Source organism: Gorilla gorilla, chromosome 10, assembly GCF_029281585.2.
Source record: "Gorilla gorilla gorilla isolate KB3781 chromosome 10, NHGRI_mGorGor1-v2.1_pri, whole genome shotgun sequence".
In the NCBI taxonomy this organism is placed as follows: Eukaryota; Metazoa; Chordata; class Mammalia; order Primates; family Hominidae; genus Gorilla; species Gorilla gorilla.
Genome location: NC_073234.2, coordinates 47386271 through 47400477, shown reverse-complemented (window position 1 = coordinate 47400477; position 14207 = coordinate 47386271). Strand labels below are relative to the sequence as shown.

The 14207-nt window shown below is 54.0% G+C and overlaps 1 protein-coding gene across 1 annotated transcript; it reads left to right on the top strand.

Moving 5' to 3' along the window:
• Positions 1-8222: 8222 nt before the first annotated feature.
• On the top strand, positions 8223-12234 carry HOXC12 (homeobox C12). Its single transcript, XM_004053252.4, has 2 exons — positions 8223-8853; positions 9623-12234. The coding sequence occupies exons 1-2, from the start codon at positions 8250-8252 to the stop codon at positions 9859-9861; spliced, it is 843 nt and encodes a 280-aa protein (XP_004053300.1). The 5' UTR covers positions 8223-8249; the 3' UTR covers positions 9862-12234.
• The last annotated feature ends 1973 nt before the right edge of the window (positions 12235-14207 follow it).

Genomic DNA, 14207 nt, shown 5'->3' with positions numbered 1-14207 from the left:
TAAGTTTTTGGGTTATCTATACTATCTATATAGGAGAAAACTTCCCATCCTGATGTCCAACTCAGATGAGTGTTTGTTGAGGAAGGAAAGATGTAATTGGTGACTGAAAGGCCTGGAGGCAGTGACAAAAATACGTTGATGGTCACTTCGGTTAATAATTGGGGCTCAGATCTGGTTCTGGGTACTGAGAAAGTAGCATCCCAGCTGGGAACTGGATGAGGTAAATGTGGCAGCCGGTGGCAGTGAGGAACTAACCTTAGGCTCCTGGTGCCCTATTGCCCCAGAGGGCCCCAAATACCTTCAGCCAGTTCAGGACTAGAGCTGGGGCTGGGATGGGGTCAGCACAGCCTGCCAGGGGCAGCTTCAAGCTCAGCTTTTCCTGGCTGCACTTTTTTCTTCCCCCCACTTAACCTGTGTAGAGAGGCTGAGCTGCTAGGACCCCTTTGGCCCCCAGTTTGCCAAACCAATCCCACTTTTACACTCTGTATTCCTGGGAACCCCAGTCTTCTAGGCAATGAGGAGCCTATGTAGATGCTGCCACTAATTTGTTTTCCTGGTCGCGTCAGTGCCTATCTCCCTATCTGGCAGAGTTAATGAGATCATTAAGTTGTCAGGTTAAGAGACTTTTTAAAAGCAATATAGCCTAAAACAATGTTATCTCAGATTAAATCTTTACTGCAGCAATTTTTATTTATATATAATATTTTTCCTCTCCTGAGACACAGAAACACTGGAGATGTCAGGTTGGAAATCAGAGTTCTCTGTTCTCCCTTTGCCTGGTGGGGCTGAAGATTTAATAATTTCATTTAAATAAATTTTCCTGGGGAATAAACACATGCACATTTTGCGCACACACACACACACACACACACACACACACACGGAGTCTGAGAGAAAAAGAACCTGAAGAATTTGCCCTCTGTGGAGGCTCTGCTACTGACGTGGCTGCCAGTGCTGTTCTTCTGGGTCTCAACTCTGGGTTAACTACTAGAGAGCCACACGCTGTGCAGTGGAGATTTGAGGGAGAATAGGTGAATTTCCAGGAATAAGGTTAATTCTTAATTCCATCTCTCCTTTTTCTCCCCACGCACCATCCCAACCTCTCTCCCAAAATCCCTGGGTTTCCCCTGAGATGAAAGGAGTTGGAGACTGAGTTTGTGTGTTTGGTCAGAAAAAGAAACTAAGTGGACAAGAGGCCTGGGGCTCTGTTACTATGACCCCACCCTTCCTGACTGCTTTGGGTAGTCCCAAGCACAGCTGTAGGCAAACTGGAAATTGGGGACTCTGATTAAAGAGAAGTCTAGAGTTCTCAGAGGAATCCCTCTGCTTCTGCACACAAACCCATATATAATCATATGAGGTAGTCATCCCATATTGAGGGAACCACCCCTAAGGCTCTAGAAGGGAATAATGAAAAAAAAAGAAGAGGAGCCAGGGGCGACGGCTCACGCCTGTAATCCCAACACTTTGGGAGGCTGAGGCGGGTGGATAGCTTGAGCTCAGGAATTCCAGACCAGCCTGGACAACATGGTGAAACCCAGTCTCTACCAAAAATAGAAAAACTTAAGCTGGCATGGTGGTGCATGTCTGTGGAGGCTGAGGTGGGAGGATCTCTTGAACCCCGGTGGGGGGCAGGGGGTGGAGGTTGCAGTGAGCTGAGATCTCACCATTGCATTCCAGCCTGAGTGACAGACCGAGACTCTGTCTCAAAAAAAGAAGAAGAAGAAGAAGAAGAAGAAGAAGAAGAAGAAGAAGAAGAAGAAGAAGAAGAAGAAGTAGAAGAAAGAGGAGGAGGAGGTGAAGAAGAAGAAAAAGGAAAGCCTGTGCAGGCTCACTACTGGTGCATTGGGACACTGGTAAGCCTAACAAGGACCACAGTTCCTGAGTGCCTGTGAGCCCTCATGCAGTGCATTAAGTACACCCAGATTTATTTTGGAGGAGTATCATGCCTGGACTTATTTGGATATGACTTTACCATAAGAGTAAGCAAACACTGTGTGAGTGTGTGTGAGCATGTGTTTCGGGGAGGCACATTTGTGAAATGTATTATTCTTTCCCTGAATAAGGATTTCTTCTTCAACACAAGTCTGGTTGTGTTGATCTCTTACCTTTCCTTCTCCCAAGAATTGGCATTGTCTTTGAGGACTCTATGAGATAGTTCATCTCTTAGTCATGTCTCTAATATGTGTTTCTCTCCAAGGCCAGCCTCCTAGTGTTTGTGTTAAAAGTAAGACTAAGTGTGAAGGCAAATATGAGGGTACCGGGGGTACAGGGTGATCTGAAGAGCTGGTGAAACCTCTGTGAGGAAATGCAGACACACAGAGGGACTGAGACTCCTGCTGTCTTTCTCATAATCTGATGGCATTCCCCACTTCCCCTATCTCCCTAGGCCAGAGCTGGGAGGCCCAGGCAGCCAAGGGCCTCACAGGACTCTCCATCTAGTGGTCACTCTCCGGGGCTGCCAGAGACGGCTTCAAGAGATTCTTTGCTGAGCTTGGGGGAAAAACCCTTCCCCATCCACATCTTAGTCTCCAGACAGAGGCCCAGCAGAATGGGCCTTTCAGCCAGCAGTCCCACAGCCCGAACCCAACTGAGAGAACAAGGGCAGCAGTTCTTTCCGCAGATCCCTCCATGACTGTCTGCTCTAGAGACCATCTGCTCCTGGGGTTGATCCACAGGCGGCTGGGTCAGCAGTGTGGGGACAGTAGGCCAGTGTGGGTGCAAGGCAGGGGCAGGCCCCTGGGGCAGCCGCTATCTCTCTGAACAGCCCTCCTATTGGAGGTGGGGTCCATGCGGCAGGCAGCCCCTTCAGTGGCTCCATCTGTTCAAAAGAGAACTCCCCACCCTAGGATCTGCCAGGATCTGTCTTGGGTGGTATTGGAGCCCACCCCCAAGAAAACTCCAAGAGTGGTTCAGGCAGATGTGTATCTAGACCTGCACTGGTGGAGAATTGAGGGGCCCTGGGGAGCTAGGGGCTTCTGGGAGGAGGAGGGGGCCAGAGCCTTTTCACAACCAACCAGGCTCTTCCTCTTTTAGCCTTGACCGTGACTAGGTCTTTCTGACCTTGACATCACAGGGAGCACAGGGAAGGGGGGGAAGGGTGGAAAAGGCCTTGATCTTCCGGTGGCCAGCGAAGGGGAGGGCTGCTTGCCCCCTTGACGCGCCATCCCCCTTCCCGCCAGAGCCCGCCGCCTCTATTTACACACAGAGGAGGTGTCGTCTCCAGTCTAGACAAGGGCGCTAATAACGCCCATAAAAGGCGGCCTCTCCAGAGATGCTCCGGCAACTCCGCTCCCGCGCGCCTGCCGCTGGCCGCTTTCTCCACCTCCCCCCGCCCCGCCCTTCTCTGATACCTTGGCGAGGCCGGAGCACGGCCTTGGGGAGGGGGAATCCAGAAGGCTTCTAGAGGCTGAGAATTCCTATCCCTCACCCTTATGAACCTCTTCTGTCTCCAAAGGTAAGTGGACCCTTGTTCCTGTCCGCGCTCTCCCAGCCCAGCGAGCCCCGGGGTTGGTAGTCCATTCCCCACCCCCACCCGTCTCCTGGTGGGGCCCATTGCTCCCACCCCAATCTGCCCAAGCCCCTTCCTCTGCCCGGAACTGGGGCCCCAGGTTTGGAAAGCAGTTGTGTAGCGGTGCTGAGCAGACCCTAAGCAGATCTCAGCTCCTCCCCAGAGCTGGGCCGGGCCAGTGGACAGGGTCAAAGCCAGAAAAGGAGGCCGAGGGGTGAGGGCACACCGGGTAGTCCTCACCCCCACTCAGCTTAGAGGTCGGTGGAGACGTTTCACTGTTGCACTGCAGGCGGCTATGGGTGTGGCATTTGATGCGATTTTTTTTTTAACTTGGTTCCCACACCTTCCCTGACACTCAGTAATTCACTAGGTGGAGGAGATCCTCTGCTGGTGGAGGGGGAAATGTCAGAGCTGCGGCCATGTTTAATTGTTAGAGCGCCACCGAAGGAAACACAAAACGGGGGAAGGTGGTCCATTTAGGGATGCTCAGGTTGGGGTGGAGAGATGGCCTCCCAGATGTCCTTGCCTGGGGGCTCTCACTTCCCCCGCATTTTCTGAGAGGCAATCGGGCTGAAATCTTTTGGTGACAGAGGACTAGAGAAGCCGCGGGAGAACTGGAGGAGGTAGGGGCTCCCTTGGCCCCAGACTACTTGCCTGAGCCTAAAAGCCTTACTGGGCTCCGTCACTGAGCGTTCCTACAAGCCTCCCTCCTCCAGGCTGCAAATCCCTAGAAAGCAGCACCTGGGGAAGGGATTTCCCAATCTGCTCCTTACCTCCCGGGTACCGGCAGGGAGGGCTGGGAGCCAGATGGGCTCCAACCCCTGAAGGAGCCTGGAAGCCATGAAATAGGAGACTGAGCTCCCTACTCTACCCTCCAGCCTTATTTGAACCCGACAAAAGTCAGGTCCCAAGCCTAAGTTGCCCCGAAGGGGCAAGGTAGACAGGGCTGCAGGGTTGGGCGGGGGGCAGGGAAGGGGACAGGCCCTCCCACTCAGCCCCCTTCTCATCTTCCCTTCTCTCCGCCGGCCAAATCCCTGCTCACACCCCTTCTGGTGCTGAGTCCCGGCCTAATTTGCATACGAGGCAGAACCGCTTTCTGCAAACTAGACAGTGACCTTGAACTGGGCCGCTGCGGCCTCTGGACAGACCAGGGGTAAGGCAGCACTGCGCGGAATCACTCCCGACCACGGGTCGGCGGCGGAGCCAGAACGCAGTCACTCACAGCCGATTCCCCGCGGTCTAAGCCGCCAGCAGCCACGTTGCCTCTCCCACCAGAATCACCGTAGATTTTATAACTAACTCCTTTCGCTGGGCTCAGCCGCAGTGGAGGCTGGTAGGATGCAGGAGGGATGGAGGCACAGAGAAGGTGTGAGAGAGGCGGCGGGGCATCCAGCTGGAGGACGACCTGAGGGACGCAGGCTGCCTTGGTCTTCAAGGAAAGCCTTGGACCATATCGTTGCTTTCAGCTTTAATTAACCCCGAGTTAATGAGAGAGGCTTAGTAGAGCCTGGCCAGCTGCGGCGGGAGCCAGTGGCTCAGGGGCCAGCAGGCAGGCCACCGCTCTAGCCTTGTGATTTGATAAATGTACGGGAGAGTTCGCACCAATCGCTCCACGGTTTGGGTGCCTCGGCCTGACCACCTGTAGTTTTGCGCATGGTCAGCGAAGTGCCAGCGGGTTAAGCTCGGCTAGACACGGCTGCCCCAACTCCTTGGGCTGCGAGTCCCTCACCCAGCCCCAGCCTGCTCCCGGCGAGCAGCTCTCGCCGAGGCTGGATTTAGATTTCAAGCGTCTCACCCGAGCCTCCCGCCGGCCCCGGGGACCCAGGTTGGGAGCTGCGTTTTTGTCCGAGCCCAGTTAAAAAACGGGTGCCTGAGTTGCGTGTGTCGCGGGGTTCCTTAACCACAAACGGAGCCTCGGTGGTGCACCGGAAGGCTGGACGCTTAGATTACCTGGGTCCTTGCCAGAGTCCTGAAAACCCCTCTGTTCCCAGTGGGTCTCAGGGAGCAGGACACAGGGGATGCGAATTTTGCTAGTGGTTGTCGACAGCTCTCCCTGAGAGGAATCAGGGTCAGCTGCAAAGAAGAAAGAGGAGTTTGTGCGTGCTTCTTTGCCCGCCGAATCCAAAACCTGGGGAAAACGGCCCGCTTTGATGAGGCTAAATCAGGCTAGAAGAAATGCGTGCCTGGAAGAAGGAAGCCTTCACCCAGTCTTCATTTCTCCTGCGTTGCATCCGCCGCCCTGTGGCCGCTGCTCCTCACGCCCAGCGGCCTGGCCTGGGAGGGCAGCGAGCAGAGCTCCCGGCCTGGGAGTTGCCTGCTGGGGTGGAGGGAATGGGGAGAGGCTGAGACCTTCCTCTTGGGGTCCCTCTTCTAGGAGATTGGAATTATCTGGGAAGGGAAAAGAGAATGAGGAGAATACTCCACCCCTCAAAGGCTAGTGATTATTTGTCAAAGCCCAGCTCGGCATCTCTCACACCAACAAGAGCGGCTGAGCGCAGAGGCCTGGAGAGCCTGGGCGGAGACCTAGCTGCCCGCAAGATGTTCTGATTGAAATCAGCAGCAATATTAATGTCACACCCTGTTTATCTTTATGACCAAATTAACCCTCAAATAAAATGTTTTTTAAAAACTAAAATTTCAATGGCGCTCATCAGTGCAGCTTGAGAAGGGGAAATAAGATGTTACAGATGCTGTGACCTGGAATTTGCAGCTGAGAGATGCTCCTCTCCGCAGCCTCCCAGCCCGTTATCAATTAGGCACAAAAAGGCCAATCCAGGCTGAGTCTCCTGCTCATTCCTTGGCGCCACCGGCTCTAACTGAAGGTAGCGGCTTCGGGTTTTCAGCCCATGGCTTGCCCTAAGTTCCGACAAGCGCGCCTAACGCGGGGCCGACTCCTGGGGGCGGGAGGGGCCGGACCAGGCCGGGCAGCTAGGCAAGCAGGGGCGAGGAAGGGGAACCGGCAAAGCAGGGCGAGGGACAGGCACCGAGCTGCGAGCTTCGAACTGCTCCGGGCAGGGCGGCGCCAGCGGGGACACATTTCTGTCGGAGTGAGCAGCTACGGTTTGGGATATGAAATCGCCCGGGGAGCGGTGGAATTCAAAGAATCTGCGTGTCTCTCTGCCGCGTCCTGCAGAGGAGAGAGGGGAGGGAGAGGAAAAAAAGGGAGAATCTTCTCTGCTTCGATCTGCTTTTGCAGCTTTGGCTTATTCTCAGGCTTTCTCTGATATTTAACTTTCACCTAAATGGGTTTCTTTCTCATTCTCTCCGAATCTCTGTCTCCAATTTTCTTTCAATCTTCTGGTATTTTTTCTTATTTAGACGTTTACTGAACTATTTATCCAAACCTGTATTACTTAAGCTGTGCATTGGTTAGAAGCTCGAAATAATCACATGGAAATTCGAGTGTTTTCTCTATTAGACCCCAAAAGGATATATCTGGTTTGGGGGAGTTTTATTCTGTCTTTCTTTTTAATCCGCTTGGCTGTGTTCTGTGGACCTAGTTGAGTTCGGATTGTGGTTTTGCAGATGTTGATTATCTCACCAATGGCCAGCATTGCTTCTCGGCCTTCTCTGGAGGGAGCTTCTGAGTTTGCACCATAAACATAATTTCACCCCCCAATTAGATAATTCTTCAAGGGTTTTTTCCCTCAATCCTAGCCCCCTCAGGAGGCAACCTACTGCGGGCCTCTGCACTACTATCTGATGGTCCCAGGGGCAGGCTGGGCTGGTTCTGGGGTGCAGGTATCTCCTCTGCAGTGAGAATTAGGTCCCTCTCAGCCCAGTCAAGCCCTGTTAGGGGTCCAAAGCTTCCCGCTGCAAAGACTCCAGGAGGACCCCAGAAGCTCCTCAGTTCCCCGGAAATGACAGCAGAAGAGTAGTTCGAGCCCCTAGATTTTCAGGAGCAGGCAGGCAGGTCCGTGTGGAGCTAGGCACCTCCTTTTGCTGCATTCTCTACCTCCCTTCCGCATCCTTCCTTTAGCTGTGAGTGAAGGTGTGAGGCTGGGTGGCTCCCGGCTCCAGAGGAAAACCCGGCATTATCAATTATCCTTGAGTATTGGGGAAGAGGACTCCAAATATCTCTCCAAATTCCTGAGGATAAAGAGCTGATAAAGAAGTGTGCAGCAGCAGCTGGGGCGGGAAGAGATAACGGCAGGGAAACCTGTCCTTACCCCCACTTCGCCTCTACTGTAAATAAACTCCGAGCCAAAGGGCTCATCCGTCTCCTTAAACAGCCAGTAAACTTTATATGACACAATATCTAATAGTAATTTATTGAGGAGATATTGTAAATTCCAACGGTTTTAGTTAATAAAGAAGCTAATTAAAGAGGGACGGGCTGTGCTTGGCCAGCTGTTGGCGATAAGATAATATATGGCGGGGGGGTGCAGGTTATAGGGGTGAATATATGCGGGCATTTTTTGGTGTGTGTTTTTTCCCTTTTGCCCCGTGTTGGGCAATTGCTTTACTCTCTGAGTTAGGTTATATACATTGTTTTAAAAAATCAATTCAGCAAATAAACCTGCCCCCGCCCTTTGTTACCCCACTCACCCCCAGGATTGGGGAAGGGGGAAGTTGGAGTCGGTGCGGGATGGTGGGGGGGAGGATCGGTTGTCCCCACCCCTGCCCCTGGCGGCCGTGCCCACGTGAGTGGGGCGGCCAATGGGTGGCCGGTGCAGGTTTAACTATGTTTAATGTCAGATAGCAATAAAGTAGAAGCTGCCGGTCGGGCCCCGCGGAAATGGGCGAACATAATCTCCTGAATCCCGGGTTTGTGGGGCCGCTGGTAAACATCCACACGGGAGACACCTTCTACTTCCCCAACTTCCGCGCGTCCGGGGCGCAGCTTCCCGGGCTGCCTTCGCTGTCCTACCCACGCCGCGACAATGTGTGCTCCCTGCCCTGGCCGTCGGCGGAGCCGTGCAATGGCTACCCGCAGCCCTACCTCGGCAGCCCAGTGTCTCTCAACCCTCCCTTCGGCCGCACGTGCGAGCTGGCGCGCGTGGAGGACAGCAAGGGTTACTACCGCGAGCCATGCGCCGAGGGTGGCGGCGGGGGCCTGAAGCGTGAGGAGCGCGGGCGCGACCCGGGAGCCGGGCCCGGGGCAGCGCTGCTCCCGCTGGAGCCGTCGGGGCCGCCTGCGCTCGGCTTCAAGTACGACTACGCGGCGGGCGGCGGCGGTGGCGACGGCGGCGCAGGACCTCCGCACGACCCGCCCTCCTGCCAGTCGCTGGAATCCGACTCCAGTTCGTCCCTGCTCAACGAGGGCAACAAGGGCGCCGGCGCAGGCGACCCCGGCAGCTTGGTATCGCCGTTGAACCCCGGCGGCGGGCTCTCGGCCAGCGGTAAGGACCCCGGCCACTCACGCGGCGGATTCAAACCCGACTTCTTACCAGGGCGGGCAGAACAGGACTGAACTAGGGACGCCCAGGGTGACAGAATGTGTGGCGAGGAAGAGCTTCTTTTAAAATGAAGTGCGGGTGGGGGGAGCCTATAAACATGTAAATATCCCCACAAAAGAACTGGAGAGTGTTCCTTTTTCGTCTGCCTGCGGCTGGAGGCGGCAGGGATTCCGGAGTTGGGGGACCCTGACGGCGACTCCCCAGGCCTGGGGGTGAGGAGGTGGGGACAGAAAGCCCGGCCCTAGTTCTCCCAGGCGCCTCTCCCTCCACCTTCCCACAGACCCCAAATGCCAGTGGATGCGTTTACTCTGCCATTCGCCCATGTCTGTTGTAACTGATCCGGGATCCAGTCCTGAAGGATGTGAGAGGAAGGGACCAGGAAATAGGGAAGAAGAAAATTGGGGAGAGGTTTGGGGAGAAAGGAGGGGATAGGGACTTAGAAGGGTCATGAATACTGCAGCAGGAGGTAGGGTTGAGGAGGTAAGAGCAAAGAATGAAAGGAAAAAAAAGAGTAAAGAAAGTGGGGGAGTTGGTGGGGATGTGGGTCTGGGTAGAAAAGGCGATTCAGATGACTGGCGGCAAGGAGAAGGGAGAGAAAGGGCCTGGAGTCCAGCCGTGAGGCCAAGGTGAAAGGGTCTGGGGAAGAGCCAAGGGCACTGGACTGGTCACCCTTTGATCCTTTGGCCAACCCCTGCCATTCATCTCCACCCAGGCGCGCCCTGGTACCCGATCCACAGCCGCTCTCGGAAGAAGCGCAAGCCCTATTCGAAGTTGCAACTGGCAGAGCTGGAGGGCGAGTTTCTGGTCAACGAGTTCATCACACGCCAGCGCCGGAGGGAACTCTCAGACCGCTTGAATCTTAGTGACCAGCAGGTCAAGATCTGGTTTCAGAACCGGAGAATGAAAAAGAAAAGACTTCTGTTGAGGGAGCAAGCTCTCTCCTTCTTTTAAGGTGCAGGACACGGGCGCCAGCCCCAGACTGAGCCTGTCCCTGGCAGAGAGCAAAAGAGGGCGCCGCGTAGAACACAGTCCCCACTTAGAACGCCAGGCGTCTCTGGCAGGCCCTCCCTGGATATCCTCTTGTCTGTTTTGTTCGTGGTTCCCTCCCATACACACCCAAAACACCCTGCCAGGTCCCAGAGAGAAGGGAAGAAACATAGCCAGGGAGAGCGGAAGCCGGCAGCTGCCTGCGGTTGGCAGGGGCAGGAAGGCTGAGGTGCTGCGGGCTGGTTTATTTGAGGCGGGACTGGGGCACTGCACCTCCAATGAGGATCTGGAGAAGCAGCGGCTCAGATGTCCCCTTCCTCTACTTCCCTTCCATGGTCTTAATTCTCTTTGCCGGCAGGAGCAAAGAGCAGGGCCAGTGGAACCAAGGTACCTCGACCTCACAGTTCCTGGGGTTAGAAGAGGCTGGGAAGAGAGAGGAGGGTGGAGGGTCAGCGGAGAGAGTTGAGGGGGTCAGGTGGCTCTGGTAGGGCTGGAGGAAGTGGGGAACCAAGGAGGAAGTGTGGTTTGTGAGAAAATGATCAGCAAGAACCAGAGTCTGCTTGGGTCTGGGTACCCCAGGACACCCAGTGGGCAGAAGCTTGGGCATTTGGCTGGCCGGGCTGTGGACAAGGACTATCAGCCTCATGTTCCCTCTAGGACCAGAACAGTGTCCTGGTCCCCAGCCCTCTCCTGAGCCCGCTGCCTGCGCGGGGCGAATGTCTGTTCATAGGTGTGCTGCCATCCACTCCTCCGTTGCCTGCGGTGGCTGCGGGCCTGATGCAGCAAGCAGGCACCTGAGAGTCCAGGGGACACAGCCTCAGGTTCAGTAGCCACCCCAGAGGTCCCCAGCTGGCTCTCCAGAAAGAAAGTGCAAGAGGCTGTAGATGGGGCTACGGAGAACCACACTGATTGGCCGGGAGAATTTCTGACAGCCACAGCCGAGGCCTCTGATTCTCCCTTCCCCGCTGGCGTTCATGGTCACGGCCGGCCAGAGGCTGGACCAGCGTAATTTATGAGGCGGGAGGAGAATTCACCCTTAAAGGGGCTACCAGCCATTGAGGTCCCACTCAGCCCCAGTTTCCCAGGCTGGTGACAATGAAGGAGGGGGGCGCTGCAGCCCCCCACCCAACTCCCTTCTCTCTTCCTCGCCTGCCCCCCAACATTGCCCTTTGTCTTCAGAAGGGCTGCCTCCGCCTCCTGGCCTGCAAACCTCCACAGCCTAGCACATGGACCAGAGCAAAGGAAAGGGCACAGCCCTAGAACCCACTGGAGGTCTGAGAATGGCTTCTCTGAGTGGGAAGGACTTTCATCCAGACTCCTTCAGACCCCAGCCCCAGCCCAGTAGACGCTGGGCTGGCTTGGAAGAGAGGAGCAGTGAGAGAACCATCAACCTTTCTGCACTTCATTTTTATCCTTCTCCCCAAGAGTCCCCCAGCCTCCCATCTACTGTCCGGCCCTTTCCAGGAGCAAGAGGGGTGAGAAGCAGGGCACTGATGGGAGTTAACTGCAGCCTGGACAGTGTGAAACTGGCCTGCTGGCTTGGAGTGTTTCCCATATGGGGAGAGTCTCCCCTAACAAACTCTCCAAAGGCAATCCACCGAGCTTTTTACTCTCCCACCAGCACACAGCTTCTGTACAGGCAGAGGCAAAGGCAAACACATACACACAGCTGAGCCCAGCACTGGGCCCACCCCACTCTCCCTAGTGCACTCGCAAGCAGGCAGCCTCATAATCCCCACATGGCCCAGCGGAGTGGAGATAAAATCACAGGCCTCCATCCCCCGCTGGGTATCTGACACCTGACAATTCCCCATCCACACATACTTGCTTCACCCATGTACAAGTTCCCCCAAATTACCACAATTCCAGCTGTCTGCAGTCTCCTGTGGGCTTCCCCTGGGCACGAAGCACTCCCCACCTTGACTGGTCACCCACTGTACCCCCTTTATGCAGCTCTTCCTGTGACCTCTGGGCTCTAGGGTGCTGGATTTGAGCTCTACCACTCCAAACTAACCTGATTCCCAATCTAATAATGAAGAGAGACCAGAACACTCTAAAAGGAGTGAGGGGACAAAGATATGCAATATTCTCTTTCCATTTGCTTTAAACTTGACTTCTGTGAGCTTCTCTGTCAATCTGTGTCTTGTTCTCTGTGTCTGTCGCTGGTACCTAGTGTAGTCCCTGTGGATAGTTGCCCTTCCCCTAGCTGCCTCCCCAGCTCTCTGTAGTGTAATTCTCCTATTCAAACATCTGTCTTTAGCACGTTTTCCCTTTATATAGTCCTTATACAGAGTTGCTTCATCATATTAATATTGATAATAATAATTAAAACATGAATTATGATTATGTGATTTTTTGAAAACAAAAGTTCTACCCCAAAATAATGGGAGTCCCAGCCTCTTAGCTGTTCTCCACTTTATTTTCTCCAACTCAGGTGAATAATAAAAATAATAAATGTATAATAATAATGAAGGAAGAGTGGTTGCACGGGCAACAAAAATACATAAGCAACCAAGATCTGTTGATGAGCTACCATCTCCAGTCCCAAGCAATTATAGCAGAGAGAAAATTGGGGGGTGGTAGACTTGGGGGAGAAGAGGGAGCTTTGAGAAGTCATGGGGCCATAAAAATAATGTGGACAGCCTAAAGGAGGTTGAAACCAGCTTCAGAAAAGGAGGTCTATGCTTCAGGAACTTGACAAATAGAAGCCGGGATAGGGGCACTGGTGATCTGAGCTGGATACTGGGGCAGTAAGAGTAACCCATAATCCCGGGGCTGAGATGGAGGGGGGTTGGTGGGCCTAGGGCTTCAACCGTGTGGTCTTAATCCTATGGCTTCACTCTGAGATGACGCTGTGTATTGCAAGATGTTGAGAAGGGGCTAAAGACCTCTTGGAACTGGCAAAATAGGCTCCACCTTTTGAAGCCAGCGACTCCCTCTAGGCCATGCCAGAGGAAAGCCCAGACCCAGGCCAGTGGTAGAGTCCAAATGTGCCCATGAACCCTCTGCACCTCCACCTACCCCTTCCTTCGGTAAGACATGCCCTCTTTCTTACCCTTTTGCCTCTTCCCTCCCCTCTCTCCAGTTACCTTTTCTAACTGTAAAGCTCCTATCAAAGGACTCTCCTCCAAATTCCTCTTCCACCCTCCTGAGCCTGTACCAGAATCCTAGGGGCCCCCACCAAGTCCAGCCTCTGAGCCACACCTCCTGCCCTGAAATCTCTCTTTCCTTCCCCTTTTTTATTCTTATAATTAGATAAACTAGCGAATTTAGATCAAATACCATTCTCTTTTTTACCCCTAATCCCCAGTTGCTTTGCGAAGCTGAGGAGTACGGACAGGAAGGAGACCCAAAGCCTTAGGGTGCTCATATAAATGCCCCACAGAGTGCAGCATCGACCGAAGACGGGCAGCTTGGGCAGCCATGAGCTGGGGGAGGGACCTGGTGTTTGAGCCTGGATCTGAATAGAGGAGGGTAGGAGGAGTCAGAATACCAGGAAATCAAGGCAAAAGAATATCTGACTCTTATGACGTGTCTACACAGGAAGGGTCAACAATACGGACATCTCTGGCAAAAGAAAAAGGAGGATTTAGGAAGGCCACAAATAACTGGCCTTTAATTTATTCCCAGAGATACTCCCAATTTGAGAGAGAAGGCACCTAGTTGGGTGGTGTCTCTGCAGGTCCAGAGACTCAACGCAAACACTGGGGATGTTGCCAGAGAAGGATGTTGCCTCCTTCCTATGACTGAAAAACAAATCGTTGGGTCTCCCGGCCAAAGAGGAGGTCACGGTTGGAACCGCGATCCCAATACTTAGGTCGCAGCTGAGCTCTCCATCTGGGTGAGGATTTCCTCTATGTTGCAACTATTTGTCCAGTTTAAGCCCCCAAACTACAACGTACTCCACTAACTTTAAGACAAAGCACTCCGTGTCTCTCGCCGGGTTTTGAGGAGCAAGAAAAGGGAAGAAATATCCAGATAATTTAGGTAGACAGTAATTCTGCTGTTGTGCCTGTATAAACTTATATCGCCCGAGTAAGTTCTGTATTTGGACCTGGTTATTGTTGCAGTTATTCTGCACCACTCTGACGTGCACAGACGAAACTGACTATTTAAAGCCACTAAGCCGCTATCGAGCCGGCAGGTGATGGGTCTGGCCGTCTGGGTTCTGTGGATGCTAATGTAGCCGGAAATCCGGCGCGATCGATGGCTGAGACCCAGAGCTGAGCAGGGACCGCTGGCCCGGGTCCGCGAACAAAGCAAACTCCGGGGACTTGGGGTTCCGGCCAGGCCGACGCCCCTGCCCACCC